Source organism: Microtus oregoni, unplaced genomic scaffold, assembly GCF_018167655.1.
Source record: "Microtus oregoni isolate MIOR12 unplaced genomic scaffold, Mior012 000010F_ref0000083, whole genome shotgun sequence".
Classification (NCBI taxonomy): Eukaryota; Metazoa; Chordata; class Mammalia; order Rodentia; family Cricetidae; genus Microtus; species Microtus oregoni.
Window position 1 is genome coordinate 37,457,331 of NW_024543069.1, and position 14,596 is coordinate 37,471,926.

The 14,596-nt window shown below is 49.2% G+C and overlaps 1 protein-coding gene across 8 annotated transcripts in view; it reads left to right on the top strand.

The window, feature by feature from the left end:
* The first annotated feature begins 5,717 nt into the window (after positions 1–5,717).
* Mecom (MDS1 and EVI1 complex locus) overlaps positions 5,718–14,596 on the top strand; it is a 550,964-nt gene continuing 542,085 nt past the window's right edge. For 3 of the 8 annotated variants that reach the window (XM_041658851.1, XM_041658850.1, XM_041658852.1), the window contains exon 1: positions 5,722–6,123. In XM_041658851.1, the coding sequence (XP_041514785.1) occupies positions 6,087–6,123 (37 nt within the window). In that variant the 5' untranslated portion in view covers positions 5,722–6,086. Of the gene's footprint in view, positions 6,124–14,596 lie in introns of all 8 variants that reach the window. The other 5 variants (XM_041658853.1, XM_041658854.1, XM_041658849.1 and 2 more) reach the window with 5 other exon arrangements.

The following is a 14,596-nucleotide window of genomic DNA, read 5'->3' on the forward strand; positions in this document are numbered from 1 at the left end:
GTTCTTTGTTTAGGGCAAGGATCTAAAGAAGGCTTCTGGCATTGCACGCCAACAGTCTGGCTTCCTTCTGGGGCTCCATACCTCCCGGGACAGAGAGATTTGTGCCCCCGTATAGCAGTTCCTCCTGATCCTAAGCCAGTAGCAGCTTCGGGAGTTGCTCGACTCATAATCCTCCTTGCTGGGCTCCTTCCCACCCCAACTCGCGCTTCCCTGGGGCGCCCCAGCTGTTTCCCACCCCCACGCCTAGGCAGCTACTGTGCACAGCTGGAGCCCTTCGTGGCTGGAGCTTCGGGGCTGCGGCGGCGGGGAAAGCCAGGCGGGGGCGCCGCAGACTAGGCTGTACGGGAGGAAACCGCGCCGGGCACCCGGAGCTCTGAAAGGGCCGCGGAGAAACGCGCGGGGGAGCGCGAGCTCCTCGTGGGCTGCCTACCCACACGGCCTCTGAGCCACTCTGGGGCGACCCGGCACCGCGTGAGTCGGGGATCACACCCAGAAGGCGGCGCGTGTACCCTCGACCCGTGGCCCTTTGGTACACAGCTTCCAGCCTCGAGGGCCAGTAGTCTCCCGCCGGCTTGCTCTGAGAAAGAACCGATTATCATTCCGGAGCTGACTGAGGGACCTGGGAAGTTTGGGGTGATGCACTGACCATTCAAACTCAGCACCGCATTTTCCTATAAACCAGCATCCGTTTTGTAGGCTTCTGGAATTGGGGGCAGGTGGATGTTTGCAGACTAGTGAGATGGGGCAGGATCAGTTTGCTAAGAAACCCGGGATCAAAAACGCAATTTACAAAAGGGAGATTTTTTTTTTTTTTTACAAGGTGGAGGAGGTGGCTGGACAGCCAAGGCCGCTGATCGCCTCCTTGTGTACTCGCCCCCGGCCCCCTTGCAGCTAGGCGCGATCCGGCTGCAGCGCAGAGCGAGGATTTCGCAGGAAGAGGAGACTGTGGGGCGCGGGGTTTGCGTGCGGCCGGGAGGGGCGACCCCGCATCCTCACACCGCTGGCCATATCCAGGGGAAAGCCGAGCTGGCGCGGCGCTCGTGCCTCGAAGCGGCGCGAAACGCGTATTCCCTGCCAGCTGCTTGGTGTTCAAGGCCAAGCGGGACGGGCGGTTGAGAGTTAACACCTTTGCCTAACGGGCTGAGGTCGGGGATGTTAGCCCGGGGCCTCTGCCTACACAGACGAAGGCGAGAGTTTCTCCGAGGACGTCAAACAGAACCAGGAGTCTGGACATTTCCGAAAGCCTACGTGTCCTGTTTTGAGGCTCTTCGGGTTTGTTCAAACTTTCGCGAGTGTGTGAACGTGCGCGTGTCTCCACCCTCTTCTGCTCCCCTCCACCCCCACCCCGCCCTTGCGGGCCGAAGTCGTCCTATATAGCGATGATAAATATCCCTGTTGATCACTTGATTGATTACCTCCCTGAAAGGTCACGCGGGCTCGCAGTAATTTCCTTTTGCCTAAGGCTCCCTTTTCACTTTTACTCCAGCGCGACAGCTCCGAGTGCACGGGATCTTTATTTTTGATTTTAACCCCTAAATGCAACCCCTCCCGAAAACAATGCAGACAAGAAAAATCGAATAAAATCAACTCGAGACCTTTCTGTACACTCTCAGCCTCCCTCCCGGTCTTGACTCCTTTCTTCTTTCTGGTCGCTCCCGCCCCCTCCTACTTGGGCCCCCTCTCCCCAGCTCCAATGTATTCTGGACACTGTTTAATAGATGAGTGTCTTGCAAGTAAACTCAGGCGTCCCTTGGGTCTGCATTTCATGTCTGTGACGCTCTCCCTTTCTCTCCCGTGGACTGAAAATTCGGATTTAAACCACTAGACAAGCTATTAATTTAGCTAGGCTACCCAGGGTCCTGAACCCAATTAATTTCTAATAATTATAGCCCAAGGGGGCTAGATAGATCTCCCTGCCTCTTTCTTTTATTGCCACCCCACGCCACCGAGGTCAGCGTATAATAATAAAGTGTATATTTTGAAAGCGATCCCCAGAACAAGTGAGTTATTGCAATGAATGAAAATTGTTTCCATTTTGGCTAATTGAGCCCCTGGCCGAAAGCTGGACTCTGAGACTAAATAAAGAGAACTGTTTCATTTCAACATGAAGAAACTCCTGCCTACCTCTGGTCACCCAGCGAGAGTTTAATTTCTTAACAGCCAACCTGAAACCCAGCGTTGGGTAAACAGTATTAATAATTACATTACAATGATTAAATTAATCTTGCTGGTAGCCGGGCGAATATAGGTTGCATTCAATAGCACGTAAAGTTCACTGCACAAAGACAATAGGCCAAGAAATACCTCCGTAAAGAATTCAAACTTTCTTCCAAAGGTACTGGGGCCGGCTCAGTTATTGTGCCAGGAAAGGAAAGGAAAATTTCCGGTGGCAATGTCCTGTATTGAAAATCGGCTCCTCACTGTTGCTGGCATAAATTAAAGAAACTGTTGAGAAAAGGTATAGTAGCCTGTTTCTTGCTTTTCGATAACCTATCTTCCTTTCAATTCCCACTTCTATCTCCCCACTTATGCTCAGAAAAACAAAGAAACAACACAGACACACACACACACACACACACACACACACACACACACACACACACACTCTAAGCAAACCCAAAAAGCAAGCTCATAGATTTTTCCAAGGAGTCACTGCTTTCAGGATGCCAGCTTCCCTGGAAGAAAAGGCAAGAAAAACTTAGGTCCTGTGCGGCTGCCCCCCCAGGAAACGAATTCGAGGAGAAGGAAAGGCTGGTTGGTGCGTTTGCAGGGGCAGAGAAAGCAGCTTCACCTTCACCAATTTGTCGCGGGCGACCCCACCGCCCCACCCTCCACCCCTCTTGAGCCAGGGACAGCTTAGGTCTCAGGTTAGAAGGTGCTAGCAACTCCCGAGGCCACAACAGAAAGTCACCTGCTGTGATCTCACGCCTGGGACTGGGACAGGTGGAACTGACAGGGGCCAGGAGTTTGGGAATGGCAACCCGCAGGGGCAGCCTCGGGGACCACCGAGTAGCAGGCTGCAGGCAGTGGTGCGCAGCCGCCTGAGGGGCATTTGCTCCATCAGGTTGAACACATTTGAACTAGCAACTTAGTTCTTTTATTACTGCACACGTAGGGCAGGAAACAAGAGACGGGGAAAGAAAAGAAAGGGAGAGAAAAAGGAAAAGAAACCAGCTTTGAAGTTTGAAAAACTTAAAATTGATATTGTGAATACTTTGATTTATTAGTTTATTTATTTGGGATTTTATTTTTAAATTTGTTTTAAAGAATGGTGGCACGTCTGTCTCCTCACAGTGACTTGGCTTGGGGACACAAAAGCCTGTCTTTGCTACCTCAGTTAGAAGAAGTCAGATTCAACCACTTCTGCCGAAACTTTAGAAAGATCTTTGAGAAAGACCGGCGCACTGAAAGATGGGAAAGGGGGCTTAAACACCAGAGGAGGTCGACACCCCCAGCTGTTTTCCATTGCTCTGGTCCCTCAACCTTCTGTAAAGGTTTAAAAGGCCGATATCTTTACATCTGGAGATTCAGATACTTTAGATTCGGCCCTGTCTTTCAGCCTCTGTCTATTGCTCTTTACTGAAACCACCCTTTCTTATAGTCAATCCCACGATTTGTACTTTCTCAGCGTAAAATAAAAGTCCAGTGTCCAAGTGGGTCTTGTTTTTAACCTCAGAGTTTGGCAACATGGTCCCTTCTTTTCTTAGAAAATTCCAGCAGATCTAACCCAGGTGTTGGCAGACTCCCTAGGGTCCAGGTGAAGGGAACCTGTAGGGAGGTGAGAAGGGTGGCTGCTGCCCACATCCGTTCTTCCTTTAATTGCCACAGAGTGTCCAGTGAAATGAAATATCTCAGTCCAGGATACTGTGCTGGCCCTAGGTGCCAGGCCCTGGAGAATTCTACCTCCTTTCAAGGAGGCCCAAACACCTCTAGATTCTGACCGCTGGGATCCTCTTGGGCTGTCCTCTGTCTTCTAACTAAGGATCCCCCCCTCAAAGTCTCTTATAGACAAGAAGCTGCTGCATGAACTCCTTGCCTGTCAGCCTAGTATGTTTCCCTAGAGAATTTGTTCCCTCCGGAGATTCTCAGGCTCATGCCTCTATTTCCCCTAAGGACATTTACTGGTTAGAAGGGGGAGCTAGTAGATTTGGGGGGTTTTCGGAGTTGTGGACCTGTGTTGACTCACAAGCGGCCTTTGCACATACTAAAAGTACATGCATGCACACCTGCGTGCACAAGGCAACTGGAGCTCTAGTAGGTCTGGTAAAATCCCAGACGCCTCTTGGGGGAAAGGGAGATGACCGGAACTTTCTCCTCTGGAATCTGTTCCACTCCCGTTGTCTGTCATCTCCTCCTTTACCTCCTCTTTTTCTTCCTCCTATTTCAAGGTCGCACATCTTGGGATGCTCCCTTGGAAGCTGTAGCTTGGTTCTTCAGGGACCTGTATTTTACAGCTGGACGCCCCTGGAATTACACAGATCTGCAGAAGGAGAGGTGGTAAGTATCTTTAGTTGGGATAGGTCCTGTAAGCTTTGGTTCTGGTCCCCCAAAGCTCATCAAAATTGAACCTAGATGTTAGGTAGGTCTCTCATGACTCCAGTCCTAGCTTAGACAAAATGAATACCAACAGGTGCAACAGAGTGTTCTCAACAAACCCACTTGTCCGTCCCCCCCCCCCCCCCGCCCCCACTTCTCTATCAGACCTGAAGCCCAGGACCAGCTTTCCTTGCCCGTTTGCTCTGACTTGAGTGCTGTTGCAGCACCCACACTGAAAAGATTGCAATTTTCTTTTATAGTGTCTGGCAGGATTTGCAGCAGATTTTAATGGAGACATAAATAGCACGTGGAAGGTATTGAGCACAACTGTTTAATGCAAGGTTGTATCAAGAGAAAATCCATACTGAGTTGGGAGTGATTCATACCTTGAACACACCTAACCCCTTGCGTCCTCATTTCTGCCCGCACAACTTCATTAGTAATTCTGTAATTAAAGCACGTTTCAACAATGTACTTTTTGTATTTTCTAGGTATGCGTGTGGAATTTCCCCTCTTCCTCCTTCTGGTGACCCCAGAGGTTGTAGGTTTCAGAGAGTGAGTGGAAATGGCAGGCGGGCTGCGGTGCAGCAGGAGGCCGGAAGGTGACGGCCGACCTTAGGCGAGGCAGGAGGTCTTGGATGTCAAATGTCCGAGCCCGCCGGGACCTGGGAATGAAGGGCAATTGTTGCTACTTGATGGGAACAGACTGCTGAAATGTTCCAAGGATAGCAGCTACCGTTGGTGCTACAGCTAAAATCGAGAAACGGTTATTCATCCAAAGCGGAAGCCCAGGAACTTCAGTAGGAGAGCAACAGCAACAGCAGCTCTCTCTCAAGTTCAAGATGCTTCTCGTCTTCTCCAGGATAATGCGTTCACGGTCCAGCCCTCAACTTAGTTCTTTTGTAGAGGGAAAGATTTATCCTGAAGTTTTTTCCTCCTCCTCCTCTCTTGTTTCCCTTATAGACAATGTAATTTATGGCGGAGAAAACATTAATAATAATTATAATACAGGCTTATTGTTGACTCCCACACAGACATACTTCTCTGTCCCACGAATCAATTCTCTGTCCAAGACTTTTCATTTCTTTTATTTTTTTTCTTTTTTCCTTTGGGCGAGGTGTCTGCTTCCCTCCAGCTCCCCGCGCTCGCTCCCCGCCCCCTGCCGCCCTCCCCGTAGCTCCATTTCTCCGCCTCCTCGGCGATTGCCATCTGACAAGATCTCCAAATCAAAGTGATAAATCGCTCCAAACTTTTTTTGGCGGCGTTGAGATGTTGGAGGGGCGTCTAGCGCGCATGTGCGAAGGTGTCCAAACTGACAATGCTAGAGATAGCGAGTGTGGATTGAGAGAAAGAGAGAGAGGGAGGGAGAGAGAGTGAAAGACCGAGTGTGGAAGTGTGTGTGCGTGCGTGACACACACACACACAGAGGAGAGAGAGAGAGAGAGAGAGAGAGAGAGAGAGAGAGAGGAGGGAGAGAGACCAAAAGAAGGAAAAGATCCAAGAAAAAAAAAAACCAACCACCCAGCAGCGACTGCAGGACTGGGCACAGCATGAGATCCAAAGGCAGGGCAAGGAAACTGGCCACAAGTAGGTGCAATATCCCTTTTCTATTGGCTTTTCCCCCTCCTCTGCCATCTTGCATATCTGTCTCTAGCGCTCGGGGAGAGAGCGCGGGCTGCTTTGGCGCGGGGCCCCGGGTAAAAGGCAAGCACAGCGCAGCCTGCAGCCCGAGCAACCTGCCGATTCTAGCCTTCGTGCCCTGGCTCTTGCTCTTGGTGCGGAGGAGCCACGGTAGCCCTAAGTCCCGCACCAGGACCAGCTGTGGCAACTCCCGGGTGGGGGTGGGGGCAGCAAAAAGCTGGGTGGGAGGGAGGAGAGCGCGCGAGAGTGAACGTGAAGGGGGGGGGGGGAAGGAGAGTGTGTCCCCCTCCCCTCCCTTCCCCCCAGGCGGGGGAGAGTCGCCTCTGGCCAACCAGCTAGTCCCCGGAGCGGGAGGAGGGAGGGAGCGGGGGTGGGGGGGGAGCGGGTAGGGGAAGGGCGCCTTTCCGAGTCTCGGTTTGTTTCTGGGGTTCGAAATGGGTGGCGGGCTCCGAGGGAGCCGCGGTGGCGGCGGCAGCAGCGGCGGCTGGCTGCCGCGGTGGAGTTGGGAAAAGTTGCGAGGCAGCCGCTTGCAAGTTGCGCGGGTCGAGCGGGCTGCGCCGAGCAGCGGCTGCGGTAGTGGGCGCTGTGCGCTCGGTCCTATGGCGCAGCGGCGTGAGCTGCGCGGCCAGAGCCTGGGGAGGGAAAGAGGAGACAGAGCGGGGCCGTGGTCCTGGGGCTGGATGGGGGGTAGCACTGGCAGCACCGAGCATCGGGTTCCGCAGATCCACTCGGCAGGTGGGGAGAGAGGAGGCTGCGCCAGCGCTCCCAGGCCCTGGCGTGGAGGGCAAGCGGCCAGCCGCGAAGGCGGTGCAGACAAGGCCGGGAGGGCGCGCTCCGACCCGAGAACCCCGGGCTGGCAGGGCGCCGAGTGACCCCCAGGGGGCGGGCTGTCGGAACTTGGGGCCGCCGAGAGGGCGCAGCTCAGCCTGCGGCTCTCTTGCTGGGTGCAGCCGGGGTCCCAGGTCACTCATTCTCCCCGGCGCCCTCTCCCTGACCGGAAAGGAGCAGCCTCGGTCACGCCAGACTAGGCAGTGGGGTTTTGGGCCAGGGGAGACGGGACTCCCATCCCCCCACCCCCACTCTTTCAGCGAAGGGCTTGGGTGACACTCCGGGACAGGGTAGGATGGGAAGCGCTGCCTAGCTTGGGCTAAAAGGTGACCAGGCTGGGTTTGTTCAAAATCTGCTCTGCGACGAAGGGGACACGGCGGGCAGTCTGCAGCATTCTCCCTCGTTGTCAGAGCTGCTACAGGAGGGGACCGGCCAGGCCGCCCTTGGCTCTCATACATGGATTTACGGAATACCGAACTCTCTAATTGTTTTGTTTCGGACCAGAGAGGCGAGAGATGGTACGTGGGTAGTCTGTTTTTCCCACAGCGAAGTCCCCAAGCGACTCCCTACGGCACACGGGGCGCATCTTGGCACCGCCGCACCGGCCTCTGTCTCAGCCTCCACAGCGCACTGCGTTGGAGACTCCAATGAGTTGCCAGGCGAGATGCCGGCCTCCCAAGCCATTCCAGAGCTTCAGCTATTCCGAACTCATGCCGCGCACTCACACACTCCCTAGTGGCATCTTTCCCCTCGGAACTCAGGTCGTAGGGATCAACCTAAATTCAGGGCCGGCCGCCTTATCAAGGCAGCCTGCTTCTTCTCTGCTACCACCGCTCTTTTCACTTCGTTGCAACGGTGTAAAGTGCGCCAGCGGAACTGTATTTTTCCTGTTGGCTTTTCACTGAGCTCGATGTCTTTTTTTATTTTCATCCGAGAGGTAATAAATGCACACATGCTTGATGGCTTTAAGACTTCAAAGGTTTGGTTGTGTGTGTGTGTGTGTGTGTGTGTGTGTGTGTGTGTTTGAGAGGAGGCAGGGAGATCGGTTCAACTGAGCAGTAAGTTGTGAAATAAAAGCCCAAGGCTTTGCACAGTGCCTGGTTGCCCGGCATCCTACGAAGCGAAAGCAGAACGCAAAATCCTTCGAATTTTCTTAAGCACCCCCTCCCCGCGCCCTAGCTGTTTTAATTAGTAAGCAAGCTGTACACCACGCAGCCCACTCAGCCTTGAGAGGCCGGGCCTCATTTCTGATCTGATGGGACTTGTCAGTCACCGCATGTGAGACACATTGACTTTGTCTCCTGTGGCTAAGGATGCCCATGTGCTCCCAGAGAGCAGGACCCAGCCTTAGGAACTTCTGCTGAGCCTCAGGTTCCCACTAGCCGGGCTTTGCTTCTGCAGCTGCCTTCCTGAAACACCGGCGCTGCTCTTGTTGTCTTCCAGCTACAGTCTGGGCAATAAAGGAAATCATAGCAAAACTGGAGATTTTTGTATTTTAAAGCGCTATTTCCTTTTGCCGAACAGCGCGTGGCAGAGGTGGCTGGTGACCCCTGCGGTGCAATCATCCAGGGGAAACTTAGCTGCTTTTTCTTTTCTTTTTCCTTTTCTCTCTTCTTTTCCTTCCTGCGTTTGGAAGAGGTGATGTAACCAGAATATATGAAACAAAACAAGAAAAAAAAACCCAATTTACTGTAATCGTGGCAAATGAAAGCCTTAGGAGGGGAAACAAAATAGACAGAAACAGATCTTTCTCCCATAGTTGATTATTCTTTTTATCTTCCGTCTAAGACTTAGGTGGATGTCAATTTAGCTTGGTCTTGGCTAAAGCTTAGGAGCCCATGGTGGGAGACCAGAGACCACAAACCTTGAAAATAGTCCCTGATATTACACGGACAGATTGAATGCACAATCTTGAGCCTAACTTGTAGGACTTATTCTCACACAATATTTGAAACCGATAATTTCGTTGTAAACCATATGAGGAGACATAAAAGTTTAATGTAAAAAATAAAGGGGAAAAACAAGAAAATCGAAATATGTACTGTCTAAAACCTTTGACTTCCATTTGAATCTTCAAGAAAAGAAAACCAAATAAGCCAAGGCCACTCTTGGCAGCCAGGAGACTTCTCAGTCGTTTTATTTGGTTATTTGGGGTGGCGCGGGGTTGCTAGAGAAGCACCTGGGCCTGGCCAGGAATTCCAGTTGCTACTCTCCTCAGGGTGGCGAAGGAAGTGAGGTAGGGTCTGCTGTGCACTGTGCATGTCTGGAGCCTAAAATACCGAAGGGAAACGCACTCCGCATTCCCAAAGAACCAGCCAGCAGGTTTTCAGTCAAAGCAATGAACTAGTTTCATCCAGTAACCCCCATAGTTGCAGACACAGAAGGGACAAGATGGTCAGAACCCTGGTGGTGGCGGGAGGCACTTGTTCTGGCCTTGATCTTTGTTTGAAAACAGGGTCCGAAGTTGGAAAGGTACATGTCAGTTCTGCTTCCCGTGTTTAAACTCGCCCTTGCAGCTCAGCACCTAGACTGAATTCTGAAGACAATTCACAGCCGGGTTCAGGCTGGACTCCCGCGTGCTCACTCGCCTTAAGAAGCGGGCCCCTTTGCTTTCTAGCATGCGTTTATTTGTTTATTCCAGGCTGCTTTGAAGAAGGAAAAATTATTCTCCCGGTGGAGGCTGAGGCCCCTTCTAGGAAGACGTTTCATTCGCCATTATTTGATCATTACCCTGGCTTAGGGCTGCTTTATTACATTTGGCACGTTGAGGCACCATTTCGCTTCTTTTCGCGCCCCCTCTTGGATTTGTGTTTAGGGGAAGGTTGACTTTGCCTTTCTTTCTCGCCTCATCCCCACCACTGTGGGAGAGGCCGGTTCATTAGCTGCAGAGCCTTATGTGCCTGGACTGCGAGTTTCAGGTTTTGGCGACTGTGTCCCTCTGTCCCTGTGCCTAAGTCTGAGTGCGCGGCTAAGTTTTGAGGATAACCCCATCTCAAGCTTTCTTAATCAAGGTCTCTCCCTGCTCAGAGGCCTACCCTCCGGTACAGACACTCAGCATACAGGGGAATTGTGGAATAGAAATTAACAAGTCCCCCTCTCTCCCTTTGAAGTTGAAGGTGGGTCTTGTAAGCAGTTTCTTTTTTAACATCTGAGCATTTGAGAGTTTATTTTGTTTTGCTTTTGGAATTGGAGGGGGAGAGGGTTGTGTAACAGAGGCTACAGAATGGACCGGAGCAGGAAGGCCACAGCTGAGGACTCCTGGCTGAGTCTAACCCGGGCTGGAGGAACAAGGGGGCAGGACTGTAGCTGGGACCCTACGTTGGCGGCCTCTTTCCTGGCATCCCCCTGGAGTGCCTCCCTCAAAGCAAGCGGGCCACAAGGTGGGGGGATTTGACTTGTTTGTACACAGGTTCTTTTCTGGTTCTCAAGGTACTGGGAGCCAGACAGAGCTCAATTCTTTACAATGGCATCCCTCCTCTTCATTTCCAAAGTCCTGGCTGCAGAGAAAACTGGCCCTTATGGGGTGTCGGGGTGGGGCAGGCAAAGTCCCAGGGATGAAGGAGCCAGAGCTCCCTCAGAGCATACTGTTTCTAGTCCCTTCCAGCCCCTCTACCTCCCCAGACTTCTTGCTTTGAGCTTAAGGCTTTGATTAGACAGTGCACCCTCACTTCAACCCCAGGGTGCTTATGTCTGGTACACCCTTTGCCTTGAGCCTTGTTTGCCGCCACAGTGTAGACATATGCAACCCGTGCACACAACTCTCACGGTCCTGTCCCACTTCTGGATTCTTGTGCACATCCTCATTTACTCATTCCCTCTGTAGGGCATTCCCTAAGGCATCCTGGTGGAGGAGGGCATGGGCCAGGAGGAGACAGACACAGCAAGGATGCCAAACACTATTTTCTGGAGTGATGCTTAACCCTTTCTGGACTGGATGGAGGCTGCAGTCCAGGAATGTCTGTAGCATCTGGTGGGTCTGTTTTTCCTTCTGACATGAATCAGTAGTTCCTTCAACATTTCCCCACCCCACTAGCCAGGATCCTTTTTCTAAAATTAGATTCTTTCCCTCTCCCTACTCTCTGGCCTCCTGAGGAGTTTAATGGGATTTTCAAGGAACTTGTCCATGTAGAGAGGACAACACTGAGGGGAAGGATCAGAGAGAGAGGCAGAATGCTTCTTCCAGACTTGTAGGTTGCACACACTTGGTGACCCCGCCCTTAGCACACACAGAGGAAATATTTCTCGTTTGCTGCTTTGGCTTACTTGCCATGCAGGGAACTTCAGAGAAGTTTCTGCACAGCAGAGAAACTGCTTACAGAAGTCTAAGTGTGACAGAGTGCTCTAGCTCAGCACCGAAGAGTTAACACACTTGCCCTCTCCTCCTTGGAAGTACCCTGGTTGGGGTAGGTTATATGAGTGTGGCTCAGTTACTGCTGTGTGCAGAACTAATGGCCTCTACCTTTTTAGTTCAAGTGGGAGGAAAGAAAGGCCTGGGTTCCTAGTCCAATGGGTCCCACTGGAGACCAGGCCCTGGCTCCTGGCCAGTTCTGTACAATGTCAACATTGAATATTTGAATTCCCAGACTCCATTTAACAAGTTTCTAAATAAATAAACTCATTGTGTGTCTGTGTTTAAAAATTATTTCACCTCTTTCATAAAAGCTTATTGCATTGGTCTTGCAAGTCGATTTTCAAAAAAAAAATAAACAAACAAACAGAGCTTAAGGCATTTTTAAGAGCTAGAGCTCCACAATGTGTATGTATTGCAAAGCCATCCTTGGTGTGAGTAGAGGGTCCTTAGAAGTGGAGGTATTCTGTGTGACAGGACAGCAAATCAGAATAAAATAAAACAACATAAAATAGTATTAAATAAAAAAAATCAGAAGGAGAGCAACTTAGAATAAAACAAATACATAAGATAGAACACACTAAGTTCAGAAAGCCAGTGAAATCACACCTACAGGGAGTGTGTGATTATGTGAATCTAGTGAGTTATTTGATAATGTTGGGCACTGGGTTCTAAGGGTTTTCCTGATATCTATGGCTATATAGATTTTCCAACCCTACTTATGGAATTCGTCTCTGGGCATTTCCCTTGTCTATGTGTAAGCTGGATGCAATAGATACCTGTGTATTATTCTAGTGTTTCAGTTTGGTCAAAAGAACAATATGAACTTTACAGTTTCCCTCATTTTCTAGCATTTTTTGGGCAACCACATAGTGTTTTATGCAGATGGGAGCAGCATGCCATGTTGTTCTAAGAAGTACTCTTTTTATTTTATTTTATTTTTTTAACGAAAACAAGTTCCAGGTCTCTTGCAAGTGTGGACTCCATCTGGAGTTGTTAGGAAAGAAAGTGGAATTTGCTTTAATTTATTTGTGTAAATTCCATTATTAAAAAGAATGGGATCTGAAAGGGTACATAGCAAAACCCATAACGTCGAGCTGGTAACGTGGAGAGCTCAAAGCCAAGGGGAAAATACCACCAACGCATGCAAACCCTGAAATAGATTACAATGACCTCAGCCATTTTCATTTTCAGAAATAATAGCCATGATTAAAGTGGGGGGAGAGCTCGGCCTGGAACGGAGCTCTTCTGCATTATTGTAAAAGTTCTTTTGTCGTTAAAGAACTGTTTCATTATAGAGGCAGCTGAAGTTTTAATCAAATTCCTGACTCTTCAAACGTGTTCATTCTGGAATTGCTTTAATTTTGACTCTAGATATTCTTACAACAACAAGCATGTTTTTGCTTTACTGTATGTCCAGTCCAATCACTGAGTACTAATTTTATTATAATTCTGAAGGATAAATTATCTAGAAAACAGATTTTATTAATTCTTTTATTAAGTAGCTGTTCCGGAAGTCAATGAGTGTCACAGGGAGGATGGAGGATTCTTAGCCTTGTTAAGAGTCTGCCTGAGGATCTAATTTTGTACCTCCGTGTTGTTCAAATGATGGCATTTATGAAAACCCTTCTATGAAGCCCTTGGTAGGGTTTGGTGATATTTTAGACAACAAATATTAATGAAGTCCTGCTGTGTGGTAGGCCCCATGCTCGGCGATGCGTGGTTTCAGCTCGCATGAGCATTTAAGTGTGCACAGCAGTGTCTGAATTGAGTGTGATCCCCGATTGAATAGCCAGGTCAGCTTCAAGCTATTGGATGCCTCTTGCGAAGTGGGAGCAATAACACTACCCTCCCTGGGCATCTTTCCTTGTGCAGTGGGAATAATCACACCACTCTCCCTGGGCTCTTTATTAGTGAAGCGGAAGTAATAATACCATCGTCCCTGGGCTCTGGTAAAGAAGTAATGAGTGTTCATCAGGTGCATGTTTGCCATGTACCTAAGCCTCAATCAGTCAATCAATCAATCAATCAATCAATCCATCCATCTCAATCTTTTCTTGTCTGATTTATTAATTAAAATTTCTGAAGAGGAAATACACTTTCCCTCTCCTAATCTGTGTGTTTATCCAGCCTCAGTTTTAGAAGTGTTTATATGCCCATAGGAAACATCTTGTTTGTCCTCTCAGTATGTTGTATTCCCCTACCCAGGGAAGGAGGTTGCATATAAAATTTGGACGCATTATAATTGAAGTCAAACTAGGTAATAAATTTATTGTGAAAATGTGAGAAGTTTGTTTATTCTTGGTGTGTGTGTGTATACATGTACACACTTGCTTGTGTTTTGATAAGTGAAAGTAACATATCCCAGATTCTGATATCTAGTCATTTATCTAGAAGGAGAATCTTTGGCAGCAAAGCGGTGTCTTTCTCTTCCTCCCCGCTGTTTATTGTTAATTGGTTAAACAACAAGCGATCAAACTGAAACTTCCCTTCCTCCCCTGGAGCCGCAGGGCACCAATCTTTATTTCTTATTTAACCCAATTCTTTGATTTGTGGGCTTGGGGCAGTAAACCATTAGGATACAGTGGTTTTCCATAGTGTGAGAAGAATTCATTTCTTTACTGATGGTAATCAGAAGAAAAGTTGGCCCTGCCTTTCTAGGAAGGTTTAGATGTCACATCCTGCCTTTAAAGGTCTTAACCTAAGGGAGATGAAGGAACTTTTTTAAAGGTATTGATTATATTATCTGATGGGAATGGCTTCCTTGGCAAAAGTTATACATGTGCAGAGGGTATTTAAAAATAAACACATTGGTCTTTGCAATCGTCTGTTGTATTGCTAGCACAGATATAGGTGAATTAAAAGGTTAGATTAGACTCTGAGGATTTGAAGGGAGGAGCCATGGTGCAATACTAATATAATGGGCACTACTAATGAAAGTTGGACTGAACAGCTAATTTATATCAGTGCGACCATCAATGATTGCTTCACGTCGAATAACGTGGCTGGGATATTGCCATGCATATAGAGGTGTGTTTGAGAAGGAATAAGCCTTTCCTATAAGCATTTCCAATGAACTCTTAGATACATGACTCCTAATTTGCTACACAATGCTAAGATCTAAATTCTTTACACTCTGGAGCCTGGGTGACTTCGAGTTTAGGCTCTCTGGTTCAGATCCTGGCTCAGCTGCTCGCTAGCTGACTGAAGTGAAGGTAGGCCGCTTAATCAATCACTCAGCAT